The 22,959-nt window shown below is 41.3% G+C and overlaps 1 protein-coding gene and 1 long non-coding RNA gene across 2 annotated transcripts in view; one reads left to right on the top strand and one right to left on the bottom strand.

Moving 5' to 3' along the window:
• The window catches only part of CNTNAP2 (contactin associated protein 2), a 1,269,587-nt gene that overhangs the window by 133,270 nt on the left and 1,113,358 nt on the right, over nucleotides 1-22,959 (bottom strand). The window contains exon 16 of the mRNA XM_075054733.1: nucleotides 3,009-3,179. Coding sequence (XP_074910834.1) covers nucleotides 3,009-3,179 — 171 coding nt within the window. The remainder of the gene's footprint in view (nucleotides 1-3,008; nucleotides 3,180-22,959) is intronic.
• LOC142043512 (uncharacterized) overlaps nucleotides 21,084-22,959 on the top strand; it is a 30,487-nt gene continuing 28,611 nt past the window's right edge. Inside the window, exon 1 of the long non-coding RNA XR_012654061.1 lies at nucleotides 21,084-21,598. This is a non-coding gene — a long non-coding RNA (uncharacterized LOC142043512). The remainder of the gene's footprint in view (nucleotides 21,599-22,959) is intronic.

Genomic DNA, 22,959 nt, shown 5'->3' with positions numbered 1-22,959 from the left:
TGCTGGAGGCACATGTAGTTACTTTTCAAGATACTGCAAATTCCACCTCCTTTTCTTAGAAATCTAGAGAGTTAGAAAATAATCTGTGCAGTTATTACACCATAAGAAGCTCCAAGACAGCACATGAGTAAAATAATTTAATGAGTGTTCCTAGTGACAACCCTTGTGCTCAGAATAAAACAGGCAATAGCAAACTCCTTTCCAAAGACTTGAAGCTGGGAATTTTTGTAGACTGAATTATTTGTTTCCCTAATGCATTCACCAAGTGCAGCAAGCTGATTAAAATATTGGATATTGTACAACCTTTCAGTTCCTGGTCTGCAGAGCTAAGCTTATGCATCACTAACCATATATTACAGGTACACACAGGTATTTCACATGTAAGGGAAGACAAAAATAGAATTTGCACTGTCTGCTGGCAGGACACTGATTTCAACATTTTCCTTTCGGAACCATAAAAAGTAAAGAAATCAAGATCAGGTTTTGTAGGAAGTCATTCTTCTTCAATGGGGACTGTACCTGTATGAGAAGGCAATGAACAGTCAAAAGCAATGCACCCAACTGTTTGAAGTGCAGCAGCTTGCAGTAAATATGTGATGACAGCCATTAGGCAAAACCCTTTAATACAAAATAGCCATTCTACTAGAGAATTTGATGGGTTACCTAGAAAGCGGCTTGCCAAAGGAAACCTTCTTCTGGGTTTAGGGGTAATTCTGTAATTACCTTACTGACTTAACTTTATGTTTCATTAAGAAACAAATTCACATATTAATTTTACAGGACTTCTGTCAAGGGGAAACAGACTTTTAAGAAGCAGCAGAGGCTACTGTAAGCCATGTAAGGAACTTCTGAAATTCGGAAACTTTACTTTTCATTTGAATGAATTCCAGAACAATGTAAGTGCAGACTAGAATGGAACAAAAATGAAAACTTCATAAACAGAGAAACAAATGTGTAATACAGAAGAGAGAATGAGTTTCTCTTTGTTACTGAACCCACAGTATTCAACTCTTTTTGAGCTCTGACTGGTAGAACATTGAAGTCACAGAAAGGCCTATTTTCTGGGGCTCTGAAAATTTCAAGCAATAGTTTGCAGGAAAGAAAAGGTAGAGTGAATGCAATTATATTGAATGAACTGCTTTGTACTTTTTAGCAAATACAGTGAGGACAGTTTTAATCAAGAGCATTTTACTACTTTAAACAGTAATAGTATATTTGACCTTACAGACTGTTTTTACATGTGATAGTTCAATTTCTGCCATCAAGAATTTGTAATTTAAGGCTTAGATTCAGGGACATGAGGCAGAGGTTGAATTTATGTGTATGCCAGATCCCATCAAAGTCAGTGGATCTCAAGCATAGGCTTAAAATTAAACTCCTGTTTAATGATAGTTGGGGTACACTGCCACATGCTTTCTTGAACCAGTGCATGTATTCAGCGAGCCACTGCAGCATGATTATTATTTAAACTGTGCTGAATTCAAAAGAGTTATAGTCACTGCCAAGTCATCTTTATTCACTGTTATTGTCACCTTTTAGCTAAGTGAACAGCATGGCTGGTCTGATAAATACAGTGGCTGAGAATACCTTCCATACAGTAGAAGAGCAAGAAGCTCTGGAGATGTCCACCTTAGCTGACTGTAAGTACTACTTAAATTCAAACTGAAATTAGAATTAGCTGCCCCTTTATTTTTAAAGGGCTGTGCCCCTTGTTAATACAAATGAGACTATTCCCTGTGACTCAATAGGAGCTATTTTGATTTGCACCAGTTGCAGATTACAGAAAATTGAGATTAAGGAACATCAACTAAATTCCTTGTAGAAAAAGGGAAAAGAAGCTGTCACCCACTTGGAACTTGGCACTTTACTTTACCCAGAGAGAAAATTTAGTTACATTTTAAAGGGGCCTTCTGGTGGTTTCTAAATTTCCACATTCTAATTTGTGTTTTTAGACTTTGGGAAGTGTCAAAAATGGCTTTTTGTTTTAAAATTAGATGTGCATGTGAAAATCACATTGAATCTGCATAAGAATACATTATTTGGGGTATGCAAACACTTTCTTCTCTTTCAACATTAGTGACTTTTGATGCTGACTTTTGTGCATCAATATTTAGAGCTAGGTCCTCGGTGTCCATGAGTAGCTCCTGCAGCAAAAGGAAGCACAAATGCTTTCCCCGGTGCTGGAGTGCAGGGAGGAAGCTTGCTGCACTCATGTAAAGCTGCTGTTGTAATGTGCCACAAGAGGCTGTAATAACAGCTGCATGTAGCACAGCAGGCCTGTCACTGCTCCCGTTTATGGCAGAGTAAGCTGGGTTGAGGGAGAACAAAGGAGACATAAAACATTTCCCCCCCTAATTCAACTGCTTCAATTTCACTAAGCAGAATGCAAGTACAGCTGAGGATTTTGGAACCTTCCTTGGAAAGTTTGCCCCTGGGCGATTAAAAATGGTTAAATAATAAAATTACCTTGCCTCTTGATATCATTATGCTCTCTTTTTCAGATCAGCAATTTTATTAATAGATAACACTGATAAAGATTTATTTTTATGAGATTTTTTTAGGTCTTTTAAATATCTCATGCAAGTTTTCAGCTCTTTGGCTCCTTAGTGCTGATTAGGATGGTCTCTTTTTTTTCTTTCTTTCCCCTATTTCCAAACCAACTGTGAGATAAAATAGAAAAGCACACAGAGCTGAAGATACACACTTTAAAAAAATAAATCTGGCACGCAATTTTGAAAAATCTTTTCAGGTCAGTGTCATTTTTATAACTGATGTTACCAGTTCTATCCTTCTTTGTATTTCTCCCCTCAATAAACAATCCAAATATACTTCAAGAGCTTCTCCCACGTAAGGCAACTTGAAAATATGTCAAGCAGCTTGATTTGGAAGTTCTTCCAGAATTTAGCGAGCTTACACAGTTTACTGAATGATACACATTTCTTAAAACCTACTATCTGACAGAAATCCACTTCAGGTGCCAAGAAAAGTGATGGGAAGAACATACTTACATTTCAGCTCCAGTTTGATGAAGTCAGTGTTCCCCAGATTCTCAAGAAACACCCCATCTGAGGCCGACGTTTTGAAATAGAAAGAGATGTCTGCACTGGTTTCCCCTTGGAAGGTGGAGAAGTGAAGGTAGGATGATGAAGTAACAAAAGAAGCTGCATTCCAGTAATTCCCTGCGTGGGATAGACAGGAAAGACACATGTTTCAGTACTCCCCTGAAGCTGTCTGAAATGTTGAAGCTTTTAATGTCAATATATGCTACAGTGTTGTCTACGCTGAAAAAGCCCCCAGACACCTCGATTCTACTACCTCCTTCTTGTTTTTCTGGATGTGGTGTGTCAGGTTTCAGAAGGTAGAGCAACTTAATGGTACATTCATTTTAAAGTTCCTAATTTATCACATTCAGTCATACACAAATGTGTTGATACTACATGTTTAGTATAGTAACACTGAATTCATGGGAGATCAGACAGATGGGCGAAACACTAAATTGGTGACTGCCTCACCTCAGGCACATGTTTTGCTTTCATACATTACCTCATGTGTAACTTACCTGTCTTCAAATTTACTCTACACAGCTACACCCATATTTTCTGAAAATGTAGCCATGTCTATTAGAAGTCTATTAATATGTATCACAGGAAAAATCCAATAAATGAAGCTAAGCAATACAGACACAATTAACATATGCCCATAATAGCCTCTAATACATTTCCACTGGAGAAATATCATAATAATCCTCAAGAACTATGACAGTATTTCAGCTAGCATGTCAGTTGACATCCTGTGCAAGGTAGCATTACACTGCAAAGTCAAAAATATTTGTAAGATATAGGTGATATGGCAAGCCAATGAGAGACTGAAACAGCTAATTCTGGTTTCATCAGAATGCTTCTGCTTATGTGTCCAGATTCAGAAATTTATTAAAATATCACTCATTAACTCACCACAGCTGAGTCCTTAGTATTCCAGCTAATAAACACAATAAGAAACTATTTTCCATTCCAGTCAAAACTCCCAGAGATTGGTTTTCCATTATTTGATTACTGAACTAGGTGATAATGCTATTAGTTCTCTGGTTTGCACTGGATGAATATGAATGAGCATGCTGAAGCTCCAGAAGCTCAACACTGCTCATCTATAACACCACTGGCCAACACCCAAGTCTGAAGTGTTATAAATTGTGTAATTTATTAATCTCTATTCAAATTTAAATTGAACATCTGAATTAATAGAAGAAGGCTTTAGGTTTAAATACATGCATACTATTGCCTTCCATATTCCTCTCCCATCCCCTCCATTTAATTCTGCCTCTCTCAAGAATGCAGAATAAGAAGCTTTGGAAAAAGAAGCAGCTTTCCATTTACTTTCATGCATCCCAGAAGGAAAGTTGTAACTGAGATTTTGTGTGTATGTGTGTACATGCATGTGTGAGCAGTGAAAAGGGGATGAAATGGGCATTCATAACACAGATATATAGCTTTGAATTCACCAGTTAGGCTAGGTCAGCTGGTTTTCAACATGTTGTATTGGGTTTGTGTGGTAAGGTTTTGGTAGCGGGGGGGTTACAGGGGTGGCTTCTGTGAGAAGCTGCTGAAAGCTTCCCCCATGTCTGACAGAGCCAATACCAGCCAGCTCTAAGACGCACCAGCTGCCAGCCAAGGCTGAGCCAATCAATGATAGTGGTAGTGCCTCTGGGATAATATATTTAAGAAGGGAAAAAAGTTGCGGGACAGACAGAAATGGCAGCTGGAGAGAGGAGTGAGAACATGTGAGAGAAACAGCCCTGCAGACACCAAGGTCAGTGAAGAAGGAGGGGGAGGAGGTGCTCCAGGCACCAAAGCAGAGATTCCCCTGCAGCCCGTGGGGAAGACCCTGGTGAGGCAGGCTGTCTCCCTGCAGTCCATGGAGGTCCACGGTGGAGCAGATATCCACCTGCAGCCCATGCAGGACCCCATGCCAGAGCAGGTGGGTGCCCAAAGGAGGCTGTGACCCCGTGGGAAGCCCACGCTGGAGCAGGCTCCTGGCAGGACCTGCGGATCTGTGGAGAGAGGACCCCACACTGGAGCAGGTTTTCTGGCAGGACTTGTGACCCCATGGGGGACCCACGCTGGAGCAGTGTGCTCCTGAAGGACTGCACGCCATGGAAGGGACCCATGCTGGAGCAGTTCGTGAAGAACTGCAGCCTGTGGGAAGGACCCACGCTGGAGAAGTTCATGGAGAACTGTCTCCTGTGGGAGGGACCCCACACTGGAGCAGGGGAAGAGCGTGATGAGTGCTGCCCCTGAGGAGGATGAAGCCACAGAAATAATGTGTGATGAACTGACCGTAAAACCCATTCCCTGTGCCTCTGCGCTGCTGGGGGGGGGGGTCTGGGGTGGGGTAGGTAGAGAATCCGGGAGTGAATTTGTGCCCGGGAAGAAGGGAGGGGTGGAGGGAAGGTGTTTTGAGATTTGGTTTTATTTCTCATTACCTTACTCTGGCTGATTGGTAATAAATTGAGTTAATTTTCCCCAAGTTGAGTCTGTTTTGCCAGTGACAATAATTGGTTGAGTGATCTCTCCCTGTCCTTATCTTGACCCACGAGCCCTTTGTTATATTTTCTCTCTCCTGTCCAGCTGAGGAGGGGGAGTGATAGAATGGCTTTGGTGGGCACCTGGTGTCCAGCCAGGGTCAACCCACCACAAATGTATTACTATGCACCCCATTTACACAAATTGGTAATTTCCAGATTGAATATTATTGATTTCTATAGAAATGTCAATAATCTTCATATCATAAACAAGCTTTGGCAAGAAAAGTCTGCTAATTAATTGCAAGGTTTTCCTCTGAAGACATACCTAGTGATAAAGCAACACAGATAAAAAAGGTCTAGAATTTTATTTTCATTCATGGTCTCAGGTCTCTTTCCATCTCTCACTTTTCAGAGTGCTCCCTCAGTATTAGAGTTGCTTATGGTCTAGGTGCATGAGTGGTCTGTCAATAATCTGTTAGTACAGAATCCAGATGGACTTCTGTACACACTTTCCCACTTGCGGATGTACCTGGACATCTACATTTCCTTCTCCTGGGAGCTAGAGATAATGCTAGACGCTGGCAGAATCTCAAAACTGTTTTTATTCCACCTGCTGAATAAACTCATGTGAAGTAAGAAGGACTTGACAAAAAGTCAGGAATATAATCCTTGTTAAGGAGCTAATTAAGCTGCTCTGAATAACCTTGTAGAAATGCTTGCATGTCATTATAAATTAAATTAGTATTTTAGTCCCCTAGCTTTACATTTCCTGAATATTTAGCCAAGTTATAAGCCTAAAACACAAAGAACACACAACAAGCAAAAGAGCTGTGGGAGCTACAGGGAACCTACTATGAAATTCAAGTACTAATGGAGACAAACAGCTCTTCAGTGAGAAAGGCTCCCCAGCCACCTCACTATCCCAAACGAGACCAGGGTGAGTATGCAGCTGTGTTACTGTCCAGCCAAATAGCACGGCTGCCATGGGTTCTGCTGTCAGACTTCCTCCTCTGGCTGGGGATGCTGGTTACAGACCAGCCTTCCTGCCAGCATCATTCAGTCATCAGTCACTGCCTGCAACTCCCGTGTTCACACCACACTTACTTACACCTTCTGTGAGCCTAACACAGCTCAAGAACTACAAGTTAGACACCTATCTTAACTAATCACTTCCACTGATACATTGACAATGGCTTTGTTGAGAGGATGATATTTTTGTTTTGTCAAGTCCTGTCGCAATGAGACCCTAGCCCTTTAACTGTAGCCTCCACTGCAATATAGTATATTATTATTACTATTGCAATTAAGTAAGTAAGAGTAGGAGCTGCTATATGAAACAGCTCTTTATTTTGTAATATTTTATTTATATTTTTTTAATTATCTTGCAAACTGGAAAGCATTAAATTTAATTTAACATAGACTCTGTCTGCAATGCTGGGACACTCCGGGTTAAATCCTTAACTGCAACAACACATCACCAAAGTGCCTTTACAGGGAATTAATTTTCAGTTGTATGTGAACATTCCTTTGTATAAACAGAGAAGAAGATTTCACTTCCTTAGTTTTTAAAGTAAAATATAGATTTCAGAGTTATTAGGACTGGTATTGGTTGGGGGTTTATCCAACAGGGTCCAGCCATATGGCTAAGATTTCAAGTCATCACCACAGTGCACTTACAAGTAGGACTACCACTATGAGTACAACTGCAGGGCCAGATAGGTGGATGGGTTCGTATTGAAATGCATGTCACCATTTGTGGAAACAAAATTAATCAATGCTTATTTAGTGCTACATCTAGTCTACTGAAGAGATCTATCACTAAGGATTTTATATTTCATTCAAAATGCTGTGATTTGACTCTGCAGAAAGCATTGACTGCAGATGCTACTGGCAAGAGGATAAATACAAACAGTGCAGATTGAATGGGAAAACCTGCAGCTTGAGAGACACATTTTCAAAGACTATTCATAACAAATTCCTATAAAGATAAAATCATGTTTTCACACATCAGTATACATTCATCTCAAAACACTTTCAGGGGAAAAAGCCATTTTATTAAGAGTACAATGGAAATGTTTTGCTAAACATACATAATGATTTTTATCATAAAATGGTATCTTTTGATAAGAAAGGGGCTGCCTAAGGAAATCTTGAATAAAAATCCACTTTACTCACATTATTATTGTTGCTTTCTAGGAACCTTTGTCAGTCACTATGCCTCAAAATTTCTTTGGCACATTGTCACACTCCTTTCCTCAAATGGTTTGAACATACTGATCCTACAGACATTTTTCTCCCACTTTAGGCTGAGCAAGAAGTAGATGGAGGAAACTGGGACTGGGACTTAAGCCACAGGGTAGATGTTATGGCAGCAGGGATACCAAACTAACAGGAGGTGGGAAAGGGAGTTTATTTAGAAAGAACACTCTAAATGAAAAGTTTGTAATCCATCCTGTTAATAATTATTGTGTCATGATTATTGCCTAGGAGGAACTGGACCTTACAAAATGGTGTGCTTATGGGACATGATTGAGAAAGTCTTGCAAGAAATGTTCTGCTTTGTAAGAAAGTCACTCAAGCTAGAAGGGATAGTAGTTTTCAGGGACGCAGTAGGCTTAGAAACATTAAGATGGGGAAGGCAGAAGGGCTTGTATCTTGAAGATGGAAAGAAAGAGGTGCTCGGAGACACACCATCCTTTTCTTTGCCCTTCCTCCCTCCAGACAGCTAAAATACCATAAAAGCCACAGACAACTTCTATTGCAGAGTATAGTCTGAAATACAACATTTTAATTTTATTTTCTTCTTTGTAACCTCATCTATAATTCTGTAATCAAGACCGCAGCTCTGTTGTACAGCTCTGTTGTTTTAAGCTTGCTTAGTGTTTAAATTTGATTTAAACCAATTAAACAGGTACAGAGCAGGTTGCTGTCACGGAAGCACAAATACAAATAAATCAAGACACCAGAGAACCCTTTTCAGTTGTTTGCAACCCAAGATAAATATGGAGATCCCCAAAATATGGCTGTGTTTTTCAGAAAGTTGCATGTTTCTTGGTGATGACATTAAGCCTTAGGACACAGGAATGCAGAGACAGGCAAGTGAAGAGCTGACCACAGCCCCAGAGGAAACTCTGTCATGGATGTTTGCCTGGATCCAAGCAAGGGTCAGAGCAATAGTTGTGCCAGAGGTGCTTCAATGGACCACATAACACTTCATGATTCTGTTTTCAACTTGTGTCAACGTTGCTCACAGTTCTGGTTATCTGCTGCGGAAATTAAAATCCAACTCATTAAGCTCCTGCAAAACAGCCTTACCTCTTTCTCATTAGTTTTCCTAACCCAGAGTTACTGTGTTCTTTATAATTTGAATGGTACGAAGTGTCTTTTCTACTGCTCCATAAAGACTCAGTCTCAGACAGAACACTGCACTATAATTACAATGGTATGATTTTTACAAGAAGCATGGTAGTCTGTAGCCACAAGAAATCACCCAGACTACAAAGATTAATGAAAAGGGACACTTTAAATCTCAGATAAAAAGCTGAATAAAGACTTGAAGATTTTTCTCATGAAGTCCCACCTCAGGGAGGAGGAAGGAGATGGTTGCCATAATACTGACAAGGACAAATTCACCTCATCCTGAGTTATGCAACATGGACTGACATCTTTTAATTTGTGGTAGCTCTGTAACTTGATAACAGACTCGCTGGGCTTATAGCAATCAGCCTTTCAGCTTCTCCTTTGCAATATTTTTGTCCAGAACTCCTTTGCTAGCTCCCATCAATATCTTCTTTCTTAGCATGATTGAAATTCAAGCTTTAACACCATCAATTTCACTTTTACATTTAAACCCCATTGAAATGGATAATGGCAATAGCAGAACTGTAAAAGACGTCAGTACTTTTAGCCCTGCTAGGCAATAGCACTAGAGAACGAATGCTGCAATGTCAGGCAGCTCTTATGTATTACAATAGACCAAAAACCTCCAGGGCCCTCATCTGCAGCAAAACAGATTTTCTATCAAAACCATTATGTGAATAAAATGTAAGAATTGTCTCCTATTTCAGAGAAGATGGATGCGTGAATGGAAAACTGTTCTGTGCCACAAAGTAATGGATTGAGATTATCCATACAATTATGCTCAACATATCAAGCTTTTTTTTCCTTTCTTCTTTTTCCATTCTGGGAGAGAGGAATCTACTCATGCACACTCAGAGCAGTTTGGGTATCAGTACAGCAACAATCGCAGCTTTGATTCAAGTCTTCAGATCTGCATCGTGAGTGGAATTGGCCCTAACAACATCCAAATTTGCTGTTGGACTTTATCCAACTTCACTGTCAATGAAATAAGGCAGGGAGAAGAAGGAAAGATATTTCAGTCAAAAAAGAAAGTCACAATTTATTCAGGAAACAAAAGAAAAGTCAAAGAAAATTGGCAGTGTTTCTCACACTGAGTTGCACCTTATTTTGAAAGGTGTAACTGCAACCTCAAAGCAAGGCAGGTCCTCTTCTGTCAATGGCACTAATCTGAGTGGGGCTGAGAGCACAGCTTCAGTCTGAGCAAGAGGTCTGTGTGTTGGGGGGAGAGGAGAGCAAGGATGGCAAGTTGCCAGCATCCTAAGTCCTTTGCTAGGAGGACTACAATGCTGGTATCTTCTTCCTCACTGAAGGATCTGCTTGGTGTCATTTTCGGTTGTGCTCACATGCATTTACACCTTTGTTCTTCACTGGTCTGCAACTCTGTGCCACATTTAATATATGTTTTACTATACTACATACACTACACTTAATGTATATATAATTTACTATATATGGCAAGTTTTGCATATATTCTTTGATTTCTTTGGTACCCCTGAAATCAGTTTCATCCAGCTCCAGTCCTGAATTTATTTGACCATTGGTGAGTTGTTTATAGCCCTAGGGTCCCCTGTATCAGTCAGTGCCCAGTCTCATATCATCCCATGCCTGTACTCCTCTGCCCTGAATCCCATGTTCCCACTTTTCAAGGATGCTGTTATCATACCAGGTGTGTATTCCTCTGCATTGCAGCATTATGTTAGTCATCAGTATCTCATTCTACACAAAGTAACTACTTTTTGCTAGCATATATATAAAAATGTGGTTATACCATAAGAAGATAAGCAAAAGTAAAACAAACTAGGCATAGTTCCCCCTGTCATTAGAAAAAAAAGCTGTTTCAGCTAAACCAAGTAAAACAAAGCTTGAGGCAGGGCCCACAAGAGTGCAAGCCTGGCAAGCCTGTGGCCTTGCATCCTCAGTACAATATCCACAGACTGTAACTAGAGATGGCGATACTGTATTTCTTGGGCTACGGGTTTACAATTTATCTACATCAAGGCAGAATACTATTTGAAAAGAAGCATGTAAATTACTACTTAATTTTAAATTAAGATGGTAGTGTCCTGATTTACTTAATCCAAACATGAATCAAGAAAAATAAACTAAATGGAATTGCTACACAAGATGTTGGTTTAATAGCAGAAAAGTCCTTTGACAACACACAGGAAAAATAATCCCCAAGTCAACAGATGAAGAGTGTATTAACACTGCATAACAGTAAACTGAATTACACCCTTTCAGGCTAAATAAAAATATAGGTCAGATTTCAATTTTCCAGATAAAACTAGCTCTGTATCTTTCAACAAAGTAACAAATGGCTGGAAGTCTGGAACAAAACCTGCTGAGAATATCAACACATCTAAAGATGAGTTCAGAGTTAGCAAACCAGAAAAGTTAGCTCTGCTGTGGTGACTGTCACACTAAAGACAATACAGATTTTAAAGATAATAAAAATAAATGCTAGTTTTTAGAAAAATTTTTTTTTTTACAATTAATTCTAGTAGGCTATAGCTTTGTAAAAGAATGCATTTGGAATAGACTAAAATAGAATAGACTAATTCAGTTGGAAGGGATCTACAATGACCTAGTCCAACTGCCTGACCAATACAGGGCTGACCAAAAGTTAAAGCATGTTGTTAAGGGCATTTCCCAAATGCCTTTTAAAGACTGACAGGCATGGGGCATCGACCACCTCTCCAGGAAGCCTGTTCCAGGGTTTGACCACCCTCTCAGTAAAGAAATGCTTCCTCATGTCAAGTCTGAACCTTCCCTGATGGATGCAGCTTTGAGCCATTCCCATGTGTCCTGGCACTGGGTACCAGGGAGAAGAGATCAGCACCTCCCTCTCCATGTCCCCTTCTCAGGAAGCTGTCGAGAGCAGTGAGGTCGCCCCTCAGCCTTCTTCTCTCCAAACTAGGCAAACCCCGTGTCTTCAGCCACTCCTCAGAGGACATGCCTTCTAGCCCCTTCACCAGATTTGTTGCCCTCCTCTGAATGTACTCAAGTACCTTAACATCTCTTTTAAATGGTGGGGCCCAGAGCTGCACACAATACTCAAGGTGAGGCCACACCAATGCTGAATACAGCAGGATCATCACCTCTTTTGACTGGCTGGTTCTGGTGTGTTTGATGCACCCCAGGATGCAGTTTGCCTTCTTGGCTGACTCTTGTTGAGCCTACTGTCAACCAGCAACCCCAGATCCCTTTCTGCAGGGCTGCTCTTCAGCCACACCTCTCCCAGTTTATATTAGTGTCCAGCGTTACTCTGTCCCAGGTGCAGAATCTGGCATTTGTTCTTGTTCAGTTTCATGCCATTGATGATTGCCCAATGCTCCAATCTACCTAGATCCCTCTGCAAGGTCTCATGTCCCTCAAGAGAGTCAAGAGCACCTCCCAGTTTGGTATCACTAGCAAAGTTGCTAATAGTGCATTCAAATCCTGCAACCAGATCATTGATAAATATATTGAACAGAACTGGCCCTCAAATCAAGCCCTGAGGAACACCACTGGTGACTGGTTGCCAGCCAGATGTAGCCCCATTCACTGCAGTCCTTTAAGCCCTGCTGTTCAGCCAGTTCTTCACCCAGCACACCATGAACCCATTCATCCCACAGCTGGACAACTTGTCCAAAAGGATGCTGGAAGGCATAGTATCAAAAGCCTTACTAAAATCCAGAAAAACTACATCTACTGCCTTCCCTTTACCCACCAGGCGGGTGAACATATCGTAGAAGGATATCAAATTAGTTAGACAGGACTTTCCCTTTGTGAACCCATGTTGACTGTGCCTGATGATTGCATTATTCTTTAAATGCCTTTCAATAGTACCCAGTATAATCTCTGTAATTCTTCCAGGAACTGAGGTTAGACTAACAGGTCTGTAGTTTCCTGGGCCTTCCTCACACCCTACTTGTAAATTGGAATAATGTTGGCTAACTTCCAGTCGGCAGGGACCTCCCCAGACTCCCAAGACCTTTGGTAGATGATCGAGACGGGTCCTGCTGTAACATCTGCTGTCTCCTTCAGTACTCTGGGATGAATCCTATCCAGCCCCATGGACTTATGAACATTCAACTGATACAGCTGGTCCCTTACTATTTCAGCATCTACAAATGGAAAGTCACTGTTCCCACAGTTGTGGTTCTCCAGTTCAGGGGACTGGGCAGCCCAAGGTCTATCAGTATTATTAAATACTGAGGCAAAAAAAGCATTGAATACCTCCACTTTTTCTTCATCCCTATTAGTCAGATGACCATCTTCAACAAGTATCGGTCCAAGGTTCTCTTTAGGCCTCCTTTTGCTATTAATGTACTTTAAAAAGCCCTTCTTGTTATCTGAAACAACACTGACCAGTTTCAACTCTAGTTGAGCTTTGGCCTTTCATGTCTTCTCCCTGCATAAATGAACTACAGCTTTGCAATCTTCCTGCAAAGTCTGACCTTGCTTCCAGAGACTGTACAATTTCTCTGTCCTCTTGAGCTTCACAAGGAGTTCCCTGTTCAGCCAAGCTGGTATTCTGCCCTGCTTGCCTGACTTATGACACAGTGGAATTGCCTGCTCCTGTGCTTCTGAAAGGTGGTTCTTAAAAACTGACCAGCACTTGTGGACTCCTAAGCCCTCAAAAGCATATTCCTAGGGTACTCTGCTAAATAGCTCCCTGAATAGCTTGAGGTTTTCTCTTGTGACGTCCAAAATAGCAACTCTGCTATCTTTTTTCTCATTACACTGAAAATTTTAAACTCAACCGTTTCATGATCACTGTGGCTGTCCTGGTTGCAGCCGGGATGGAGTTAACTGTCTTCCTAGTAGCTGGTACAGTGCTATGTTTTGAGTTCAGTATGTGAAGAATGTTGATAATACTGATGTTTTCAGTTGTTGCTCAGTAGTGTTTAGACTATGGTCGGGGATTTTTCAGCTTCTCATGCCCAGCCAGGGTACCTGACCCAAACTGGCCAACGGTGTATTCCATACCATGTGACGTCCCATCTAGTTTAGGAACTGGGAAGGGGGGGGGCAGTGATTTGGCCGCTCGGGGCCTGGCTGGGTGTCGGTCGGCGGGTGGTGAGCAATTGCCCTGTGCATCATTTGTACATTTCAATCCTTTTATTACTTACTGTTTTCATTTTATTAGTGTTATCATTATCATTATTAGTTTCTTCTTTTCTGTTCTATTAAACTGTTCTTATCTCAACCCAGGAGTTTTACTTCTTTTCCTGATTTTCTCCCCCATCCCACTGGATGGGGGGGGAGTGAGTGAGCGGCTGCGTGGTGCTTAGTTGCTGGCTGGGGTTAAACCACGACAGTGGCCAAGATGGCCACCTACCATTACATCTCCCACAAGTCCTTCTCTATTCACAAATAGCAAGTCTAGGAGGGCATCTTTCCTAGTTGGCTCACTGAATACCTGTGACAAGAAGTTATCTCCTACAAACTTCAAGAATTTCCAAGACCTGCTTATCACAGCATATTTTGGCTGATCTAACTAAAACTGGTTTCTTCTAAATAGCAGGAGTGTTAAAAACCCTGAGAGATGGAGGAAATCTGGCAGAATTGGGCTGAAAGTCCACCTTTGGATTTGCAGGAGGCTTGCAGGGGTCTAGAGTTTCAAAGCCAGGAAGAGATCAATATGTTCAGATGCAGGCAAATGAGAAAGTACAACTGAACTGAAAAGCTGTGCTTATGGTTTTTAACCTCTTCGATTTCTATACTACACCTCAAACTCAAAGTAATTCCTTGAGGCTTCTCTTCTGGAAGTTCATTGCATGCATCTTTTATGAAAGTGAGGTCCTGAAAAAGGTTAACTGTCTCTGCGCATTTGGGTGCTGATCTTCCACTGATGCCCTTGCCTCCTCTAGTTGTGGGAAGGTTGTTTGGTCTCCACTCATAGTCCTTTGCCACCTCTTCTTATACTGCAAATGCCAGAAGTCCTGCATGCCTGCCACTGCTGTGACAATGGTTGATCTCATAACAGAATTTGTCACCTTTTCACACAGGCCTAAGGTCTAAAGCCCCAAACTCCTTTATGCAGAATAAGATACTGAGAAGGTACCTGTCTTTCAGGAATTACAAATGCAGGCTAGCCTTAAATTGCTTATTTAGAAATGAAAGAGTCTCTCCCTATTTATCTGGGATCAACTTGAGTACTATGGTCAGTAATGAAGGACATAAACCAGCTTACATTAAGATTGCAGTATGATGGATAGCAGTTTATCTCCTTGCCATTATAAATTATCTGTTTTCATAAAGATTCTCAAGTGACATAACACTTACAAGACATAGATCAATGGATATGAACACAGATGCTAAAGTTTGCTTTACTCTGCTAGTCACTCTATTTGCTGAGTGAGGAAAAAGTGCAATCACATTTATCAGTGAAATGTTGGAGTCAACGAAACAGATTCAGTGATGCAGAAAAGTTTCCAGCACCTGCTGTGTTACCTGCAGTCATCTTTGGAAGATCATTTTTCAAAAGTCTTGCCTCCTGGTCATAATGCCTAATCATGATGCATACCCTGTCACTGCTGGCATCATTACTTTCATCCATCTAAAGAATGAAAGGTCCTGATCTGGCATGGTTTACAACCTGGAGCTGTGTAATATGCTGATGGAGCTTTAATGATGCATGTAAACTGGTGTATTTTCAAGGGAATTTTTTTAAACAATAACTGACCTGCAAACATCAGCTGGATCACCCCTGTGCTACAGTCAACGCAATGTGTAGGAACCCTGCCATGATGCCAGAATGGTAAACATTAAATACAGGAACCTGCTGCTGCCCACAAACCATGTTACTAACTATGAGGATCTGATTATCTATTGCCTTGTAGATATCAGTGGGAGTTTATAGCTGTGCAAAACAATTGTAGTAGCTTACCATTCCCATCTGGTAATACTGCATAACCACTGTATGCTCAGCAAGTGACTGTGCAAGATGTAAGGCAAAGACACAAGGACAATAATGTAAGAAAACAATGACCTTTCTTAAAAGCTCAGTTCCTCTGTGGTACTAAATTTATTCCCTGTGCTGTGGAGATGAACTGCAGGAAAGGGTAGTTCTCAGACCCTTCCTTTCTGTTCTCCAGATCCTTGGTTAAGTATGTGGACAATGAGATGCAGCTCTAGAGTTCAGTAGAGGCACAGAGCCATTGCACTGGCCCAACACCATGTGGACAACACGATCCAATAACTATTTCTACTTCTGCCATTCCCATTTCCTATACCTGGCATGACTTTTTATAAGAAGAATGTGCTGGGTAATCTCTGTGCAGGTCTCCTCTATATTTTCTCATTTCTGGAGGGAAGTTTCTCTGCACAGGGTGACATTTCTGTTCCTATGTGTGGCTTCAAAGTGACCAGTGTTTGTCTATGGATCTGGCCTCAGTGTCCTGGCTCTTTGACCATCTGATTTGTGTTCTTTCTCCTTGAGCAGCTTCACTTGCACAATGGAAAATGTTCATCAGAATTAAAATGTAAGATGCAATTTAGTCTTGATGTAGCACATTAACTATTCTTCATGTCATTGATTCCAGAATTACCTGTTATTCACAAAGATCATCACATTATTTTGCTTGATCTTCTATTACTGGATGGATTTCAGAGCCTTCTGAACTAAAACTGAGAATATTTAACCCACAAGATATGACTAGGTCCTTTGATGAATCACAGTCCTCTGAGCTTTGATGAAACCTATGGCTAAAACCATTTGTTTGAAGTATTAATTTAATTCAGCAGGTGCACCTATACAAAGTTAGGCTGTTCTACTGCTTATCTATAGAGTGTAATTTCAATGACTCCTTTGTTCATGTCCCAATCCCAATTCCACAGAAATTAAGTAATACTTAAGATGTACATCAAACCTACGGTTAAGCAGTAAAATTATAATCTTCATTCTCATGGTGCCACTCCAGTTTTATGTCACTGTAACATTATTCCAGGTCCAACTTCCCATAATATATTTTCTAGGCATGTGGTTTTTACTGATGGTTGCTATTTATACTATCTAGGTCATCAATTAAGAGCATTTGTGAAGAACTTGAATTCTAGAGATGGGCATCCTGTGCTGAATCCAAACAGCCAAGGGCTTAACACCTCTGTGACCTCCCAGTCCTAGACTGCTCTAGGATCTGAGAAGAACCAGTGGAGTCTACGTTATGGTATCGTTCCACCCCATAAACTGAAGCTTCGGCTAGAACATCTGCTCTATTATGTGCTCTGGCCCTGGCCCTTGATAAGCCTGTGTTGACCTAACCTTTTCCCCTTCATTCACTAATACCAGACTTTGCAAGAGGGTATTTGAAAAATAATTTTATGATTCATTTCTATATCATCTATGGTAGAGAAACTTCTCATGGCTGCATTTGAGCCTTTCTTCCATTTGCTGCCTGTTCCCTACCTCTAAAATATCTCATTAAGACTATCACTGTACCTGAAGATCTTACTGTGATCTTACTAGATCTCACACTACCTCAGCAGTGTTCTAAATCCAAGAATGCAAAGAAAGAGTACGTAAAAAATTTCTGTTTAGAAAGAAAAGTTTCCTGTATTAAGTGGTCCCCTAGAGCCTTGTGCCTGGCTAGTCTCCTTTTATCCACCTTTTTTAGTCTTACCATTAGTGCCATTGTTAATACTGTTGTCTTATCAGAGATGAAAGTTACTCAGGTGAGCTCACTATAGAATTGCAGCTGTCACTCTTTGAGCAGTCATTGGCTAGTCACTTTTCAAATATCATATAGGTTCATATAGGTTCATATCATATAGATGCAAGCAAATATATGTAGTGTAATGTCCTGGGTTCAGTTGGGATAGAGTTAATTTTTACAGGAACCTGGGAGGTAGGGGGGCATAGCTGGGGCAGCTGACCTGAACTAGCCCAGGAGCTACTCCATACCATGGGACATCACGCTCAGTATATAACTGGGGAGTGGGCTGGGGGGGCTCTCTCGACTTTCAGTGGGGGAAGTGGTGGGGCGTCGGGTTCCGGGTGGTGAGCGGTTGCACTGTGCATCACTCCTTTTGTATACTCTTTTATTAGTACTGTTGTTATTGTTGTAACTTTTTTTTTGTTGTTGTTGTCCCAGTAAACTGCCCTTATCTCAACCCTCGAGGTTCCGGGTTGTTTTTTTTTGTTTGTTTGTTTGTTTTTGTTTTTTTTTTTTTCTTTTCTCTCCTCCGATTCTCCTCCCTATCCCACCGGAGGGGGGTGGGAGGAGTGAGTGAGCGGCTGCATGGTCCTTTGTTACCGGCTGGGCTGAAACCACGACATGTAGTAGCAAATCTAAATCAGAAGCCTAACAAAACTTTTTTAGACTAAATAGGTCATTGTACGGAGAGAGAAGAAGGGATCTATTCCAATCCTGTTGCAGCTAGTGATAAAATTCTTATGGACTTGAGTGGTAGCAGCACTGAGACTGAGAATCTTAAATGTATATATATGTTAAAAATGCCCTTATGAATTTAACAAGGATTAAACTAACCAGTGTTTATAGATATATAAGAAAGACCTATACATAGCACCACCCAATAGAAAATTATTAGCTTTAGCATTCCAAAAAAATCTAGTACCAATAACCTGTGTTAAAGGTTTAACTTGTCTAGACACCCTTTCAAACCTCAACTATTCTGTGAAAGTATGAACAATGACCCAGGAAAAAAAAAAGGTTCTGGCTTGAATAAAAATGGCAAGGAAATCAATCTTCTGCAAAAATTGAAATGAAAGTATTTTGCAGGTGAAATGGTTTGTGAAAGCAAACCACTCCTACGCTCCTCTACATCTACAGGAGACTTGATTCTGACCTCTTTCACATCATTCTGGCATAGCTCTACTGTTCATGGCATTACACTCAATTTATACAAATCTGAGAACATTTACTGAACACTTACTTCAACTGAAAGAGAAAATTAAGTGTGAAAAAGATGTCTCAAAAAAGAAACAAAGATCTTTCTTTCTCTGCCTTCCATTTCTTTCTTTCCTTCCTTCCGTCCACACTCCTGCCCTCCTACCTGCCCTCCTTCCTTTTCTAGGTCTTCCCATGCTAAATATCTCTCTACTAAACAGTCATCCAGAAACTTGGACTTGTAAAGGAATGTTTCAGCTGGCCTATAACAAAAGATTGCAGAGAAAAACTGCCTTAAGACATTTTACAAAGCATGGCACAAAGTGGGAAAAGCATGCACATCTAAAACTAGATTTCTAGAACACAAAAGGAATCCCTTGCAATTAAGATTTTTATCTGAAATGGAAGACTGACTTGGGGTAAATGCACTGTGCTATAATTCAGTCATTCTAAATTCAATTTCTTGGGTCTGACATTTTTATCATACATGACTCTGGCCAAGTTGTTTATGGCTTATGGCTCCAGAGTCCAAGATGTCTGAGGTGGAGAAAATACCTCTTCTCTCTTTTCCTTTATAAGGTCTTTTTGAATCTTGATCTTGTAGGACTGTCAACATATGCAGCGAACTGCGGTTACAATCTTAGGCTGCAAGAGGCAGCTTTTTTTCTTGAAGCAGAGTACTGAAATTGGCTGGAATTTGAACACAGTACTGTTTTGGGTTTGTGTGGTGGGATTTTTGGTAGTGGGGGAAGGGCTGCAGGGGTGGCTCCTGTAAGAAGCTGCTAGAAGCTTCCCCAGCTCCAAGTTGGACCCGCCTCTGGCCAAGGCCATGCCCATCAGCAATGGTGGTAGGGCCTCTGGGAGAACAGATTTAAGAAGGGAAACCTGCAGTGGGGCAGGAGATTGGAATGTGAGAGGAACGCCTCTGCAGATACTGAGGTCAGTGCAGAAGGAGGGGAGGAGGTGCACCGGAGGAGGGGATGCCCCTGCAGCCCGTGGTGAGACGGCAGGCTGTGCCCTCCCAGCCCATGGAGGGGAGTGGGGGAGTGGCTGCCCACCTGCAGCCCGTGGAGGACCCCACGCTGGAGCAGGTGGATGCCCCCCAAGATGTCTGTGACTCCATGGGAAAGCCTGCGCTGGAGCAGTCTGTGCCTGAAGGACTGCAGCCCCTGGGAAGGACCCATGCTGGAGCAGTTAATGAAGGACTGTCTCCCGTGGGAGGGGTCCCACACTGGAGCAGGGGAAGAGTGTGAGGAGTCCTGTCCCTGAGGAGGAAGGAGCGGCAGAGACAACGTATGATGAACTGACCCCAAACCCCATTCCCCATCCCCCTGTGCTGCTGCGGGGGGGAATGAGGTAGAGAAAATCGGGAATGGAGTTGAGCCCAGGAAGAAGACAGGGCTGGGGGGAAGGTGCTCTAAGGTTTTGTTTTACTTCTTAGTATCCCTGTTTTGATTTGATTTGTAGTAACTTAAATTGATTTTATTTCTTCCCCAAGTTGAGTCTGTTTTTTGCCCATGACCATAAGTGATGAGTGATCCCTCCCTTGTCTCGACCCATGAGCTTTCCTTTATATTTTCTCCTCATCCCACCGGAGCTGGGGAGGGGAGGAGTGAGCAAGCAGCTTCATGGTGCTTTGTTACAGGCTGGGCTTAAACCACTACAACTACTATGATACAAGTCCTGACAATCACTTTCCATAAATTTACTTCTTACCTTTCACATTATCCAAATGCATTGCTGTTGTGTGAAGTCATTAAATGAGTGTCAAAACATATCAAAAATAGAGAACACAATTCTTAACATTGTTCTGCCTGCTCAAATAGCAACATACCAATGTGGCAACATCATTTATGGATAAAAATTTATACATGCGTAATAAAAGTTCTATCAACACTTAAAAAGCAAAGATGACAAATATTTCACTATGTGTTAAGAAGTAAATGTTTCTTCACAATGTTTTGTAACCCTGCATGAGTGTAATTATCTCGTGATGACCAAGATACCCATCATGTCATATTACTTGTTATGACATTTTTTTCCAATATAAATATAAATAAATCACTTTGATCATTGAAGATTGCTGGTGAATTTTACTCAGGCTCTACTTGAGCCTTGAAGGCCTCTCTATTAGTTGTGATATCATGCAGCCCAAAGCAGAAGGCTCCTTAGGACTCCATTTGTCAGAGAAATAAATAAATATCTGCCATGGTAGATCTAAACTTTTTGAAAGGGAACATCACAGTCATGCTTACTATCATGGCTACTAGATCAGGCATTTGGTGTTGAGAAAGGGTTCAGGCTATAATAAAGAATAGGAGCTTTGGTCTCTAGTTGGTCTAAATAAGAAATTACTCACAAGCTGTGAACAGGCTGGGCTGCTTGACACCAGAGATGTACTTTGCTTTGATCTATGAAGTCTTTCTTCTTCTGCCAGAGGGAAGAGCTGTACTCTGACACTGGATTTTACAATTTCCTTCATTGGGAAAAAATAGTCTTTGTGACAATCTTGAGTTGCATAAGGGCAGAAATGGACCAAAATGTCCTTGTATTGGATCAACTGAGCCTTCAAAAATATAGTTAAAAGGCAGTCTTGGAAGAAAAACCTGGCTGCACAGAAGCCGTTGTGAATCAAGATCTGATTTAGGCAACCCACCTAATTCCATAGGAATTTGCTGTTGCTTGACAGCCTCTGTTCTTAAAGGAAATCCCCTGAAGGACAGAAACAAATGCAGCATTTCTTTAAGGAAACATTGACATGAGTCAATGAAGTGGCTTGGAACAAACCCAGAGCTAACCCTGGAGATGGAAGCACTCGAGCTGTGTGGGTGCACCCAGACCACCAGAGCACGTACACTTGTCCAGGCACTGAGATGGAGGGCTGGTGAGTTGAGAGCAGAAGCTGGCCAACACAACCTTTCTGTACCCAGCACTAACACAGGCTCTCTGCGATGCACTGCATTCTTGTCATTTAGCTGTACCAGCTTGGCTGGAGTTCCTTAGTGTATATAGTGTTGCACTGCACCTTGTAAACTTCATGTGTGCCTGTACTAATTACCTTGACTGCAGTTTGACCCCTAAGTGGGACTGGTGTGGCTCAGATTCAGCCTTGATATTAGTTACTATAATGAAAACTAATCTTGGTCCTCCCTTCTCAGACTATAAATAGGCAGCCTGTAACCAGCATCACGTGTTGCCTGTGTAGTCATTACTAACAGACAGAACAGCTGCTAAACTAGACTCCTGACAGTGAATCTTGGCGATATCAAGTCTGTGCATGTGATGGTGGGTCACCTTCTCAGCCATTGTATACTGTTTGCTTAAGAACCCACTGAACAGAGCATTTGGCTTCAACCATCACTAGCTCTGATTTGGGGATACTTCACCTGGTCTGCTGTTGTACCATGTTTATAGCCATTTGTTTCTGAATTCACTACCTATTTTTTGGGAGCTCAAAATACAAACAAATAGAAAATTTGATGAGGAGGAACGAAACGGAAGTCTGTTTTTGCAATGAAGGAAAAACCGGCACCTACGTTGTATTATATTGTCTCAGTGTAAGAGAACAGTTTTAATATATATTATTATGTATGCATGTCAGTATTTGTCAGCAATCCAGGGTCTTCTCGTTTTTCTTTAGATATAATACTTACTCTCATATGTCTTCAGTGACAGCACTCTCAAAGGCAATATGTAGTATCACATAAAGATAGCCATTCTCACCCCACGTCCCCTCTTCTTCTTCTCCCTCCCTTCTTCCTTCTCCTTCCCTGAAAAAAACCACCCCAAACAAACAAACCAGGAAGAATAAAGAGTACCAATTAATGATAGATTCAAATTTGATTTTTCTGGGAAAGTGAATGAAAGGGCTAGCCAGCAAAGGGTTAGCAAAAAACCATCTCAGAGCTCGGTCTCTGCTGAGCTCACCTTGTCATTTCTGATTTCATTGCAGAGTTTCTAGCAGAATGGTTGAAACTGCAGATGTCCTTTCTCTCCCATTTGCTGAGCACAGTAAGCCAGCTGCCACGAGTGCTGAGGCAATGGGGGCTGGGGAATAGGGTGGCAGCAAAGAGGATTACTCTAGCTGCATCTAAAAATGTATGAATTCTGCAGAGAGAGCAACAGGTCCTGCTTCAGAATAGGGCTGATTGGCTTTTCTAAAAAAAAAGGTCACGACTCAGTGAAAAGCTCAAATCCTCATAAGAAGGAAAGAAACGTGTATCATCTTCATATGAGTAGCCTAAG

The sequence above is a fragment of the Buteo buteo genome, chromosome 2 (genome assembly GCF_964188355.1).
Source record: "Buteo buteo chromosome 2, bButBut1.hap1.1, whole genome shotgun sequence".
Lineage (NCBI taxonomy): Eukaryota > Metazoa > Chordata > Aves > Accipitriformes > Accipitridae > Buteo > Buteo buteo.
This window is presented reverse-complemented; position numbering and strand designations above follow the sequence as displayed.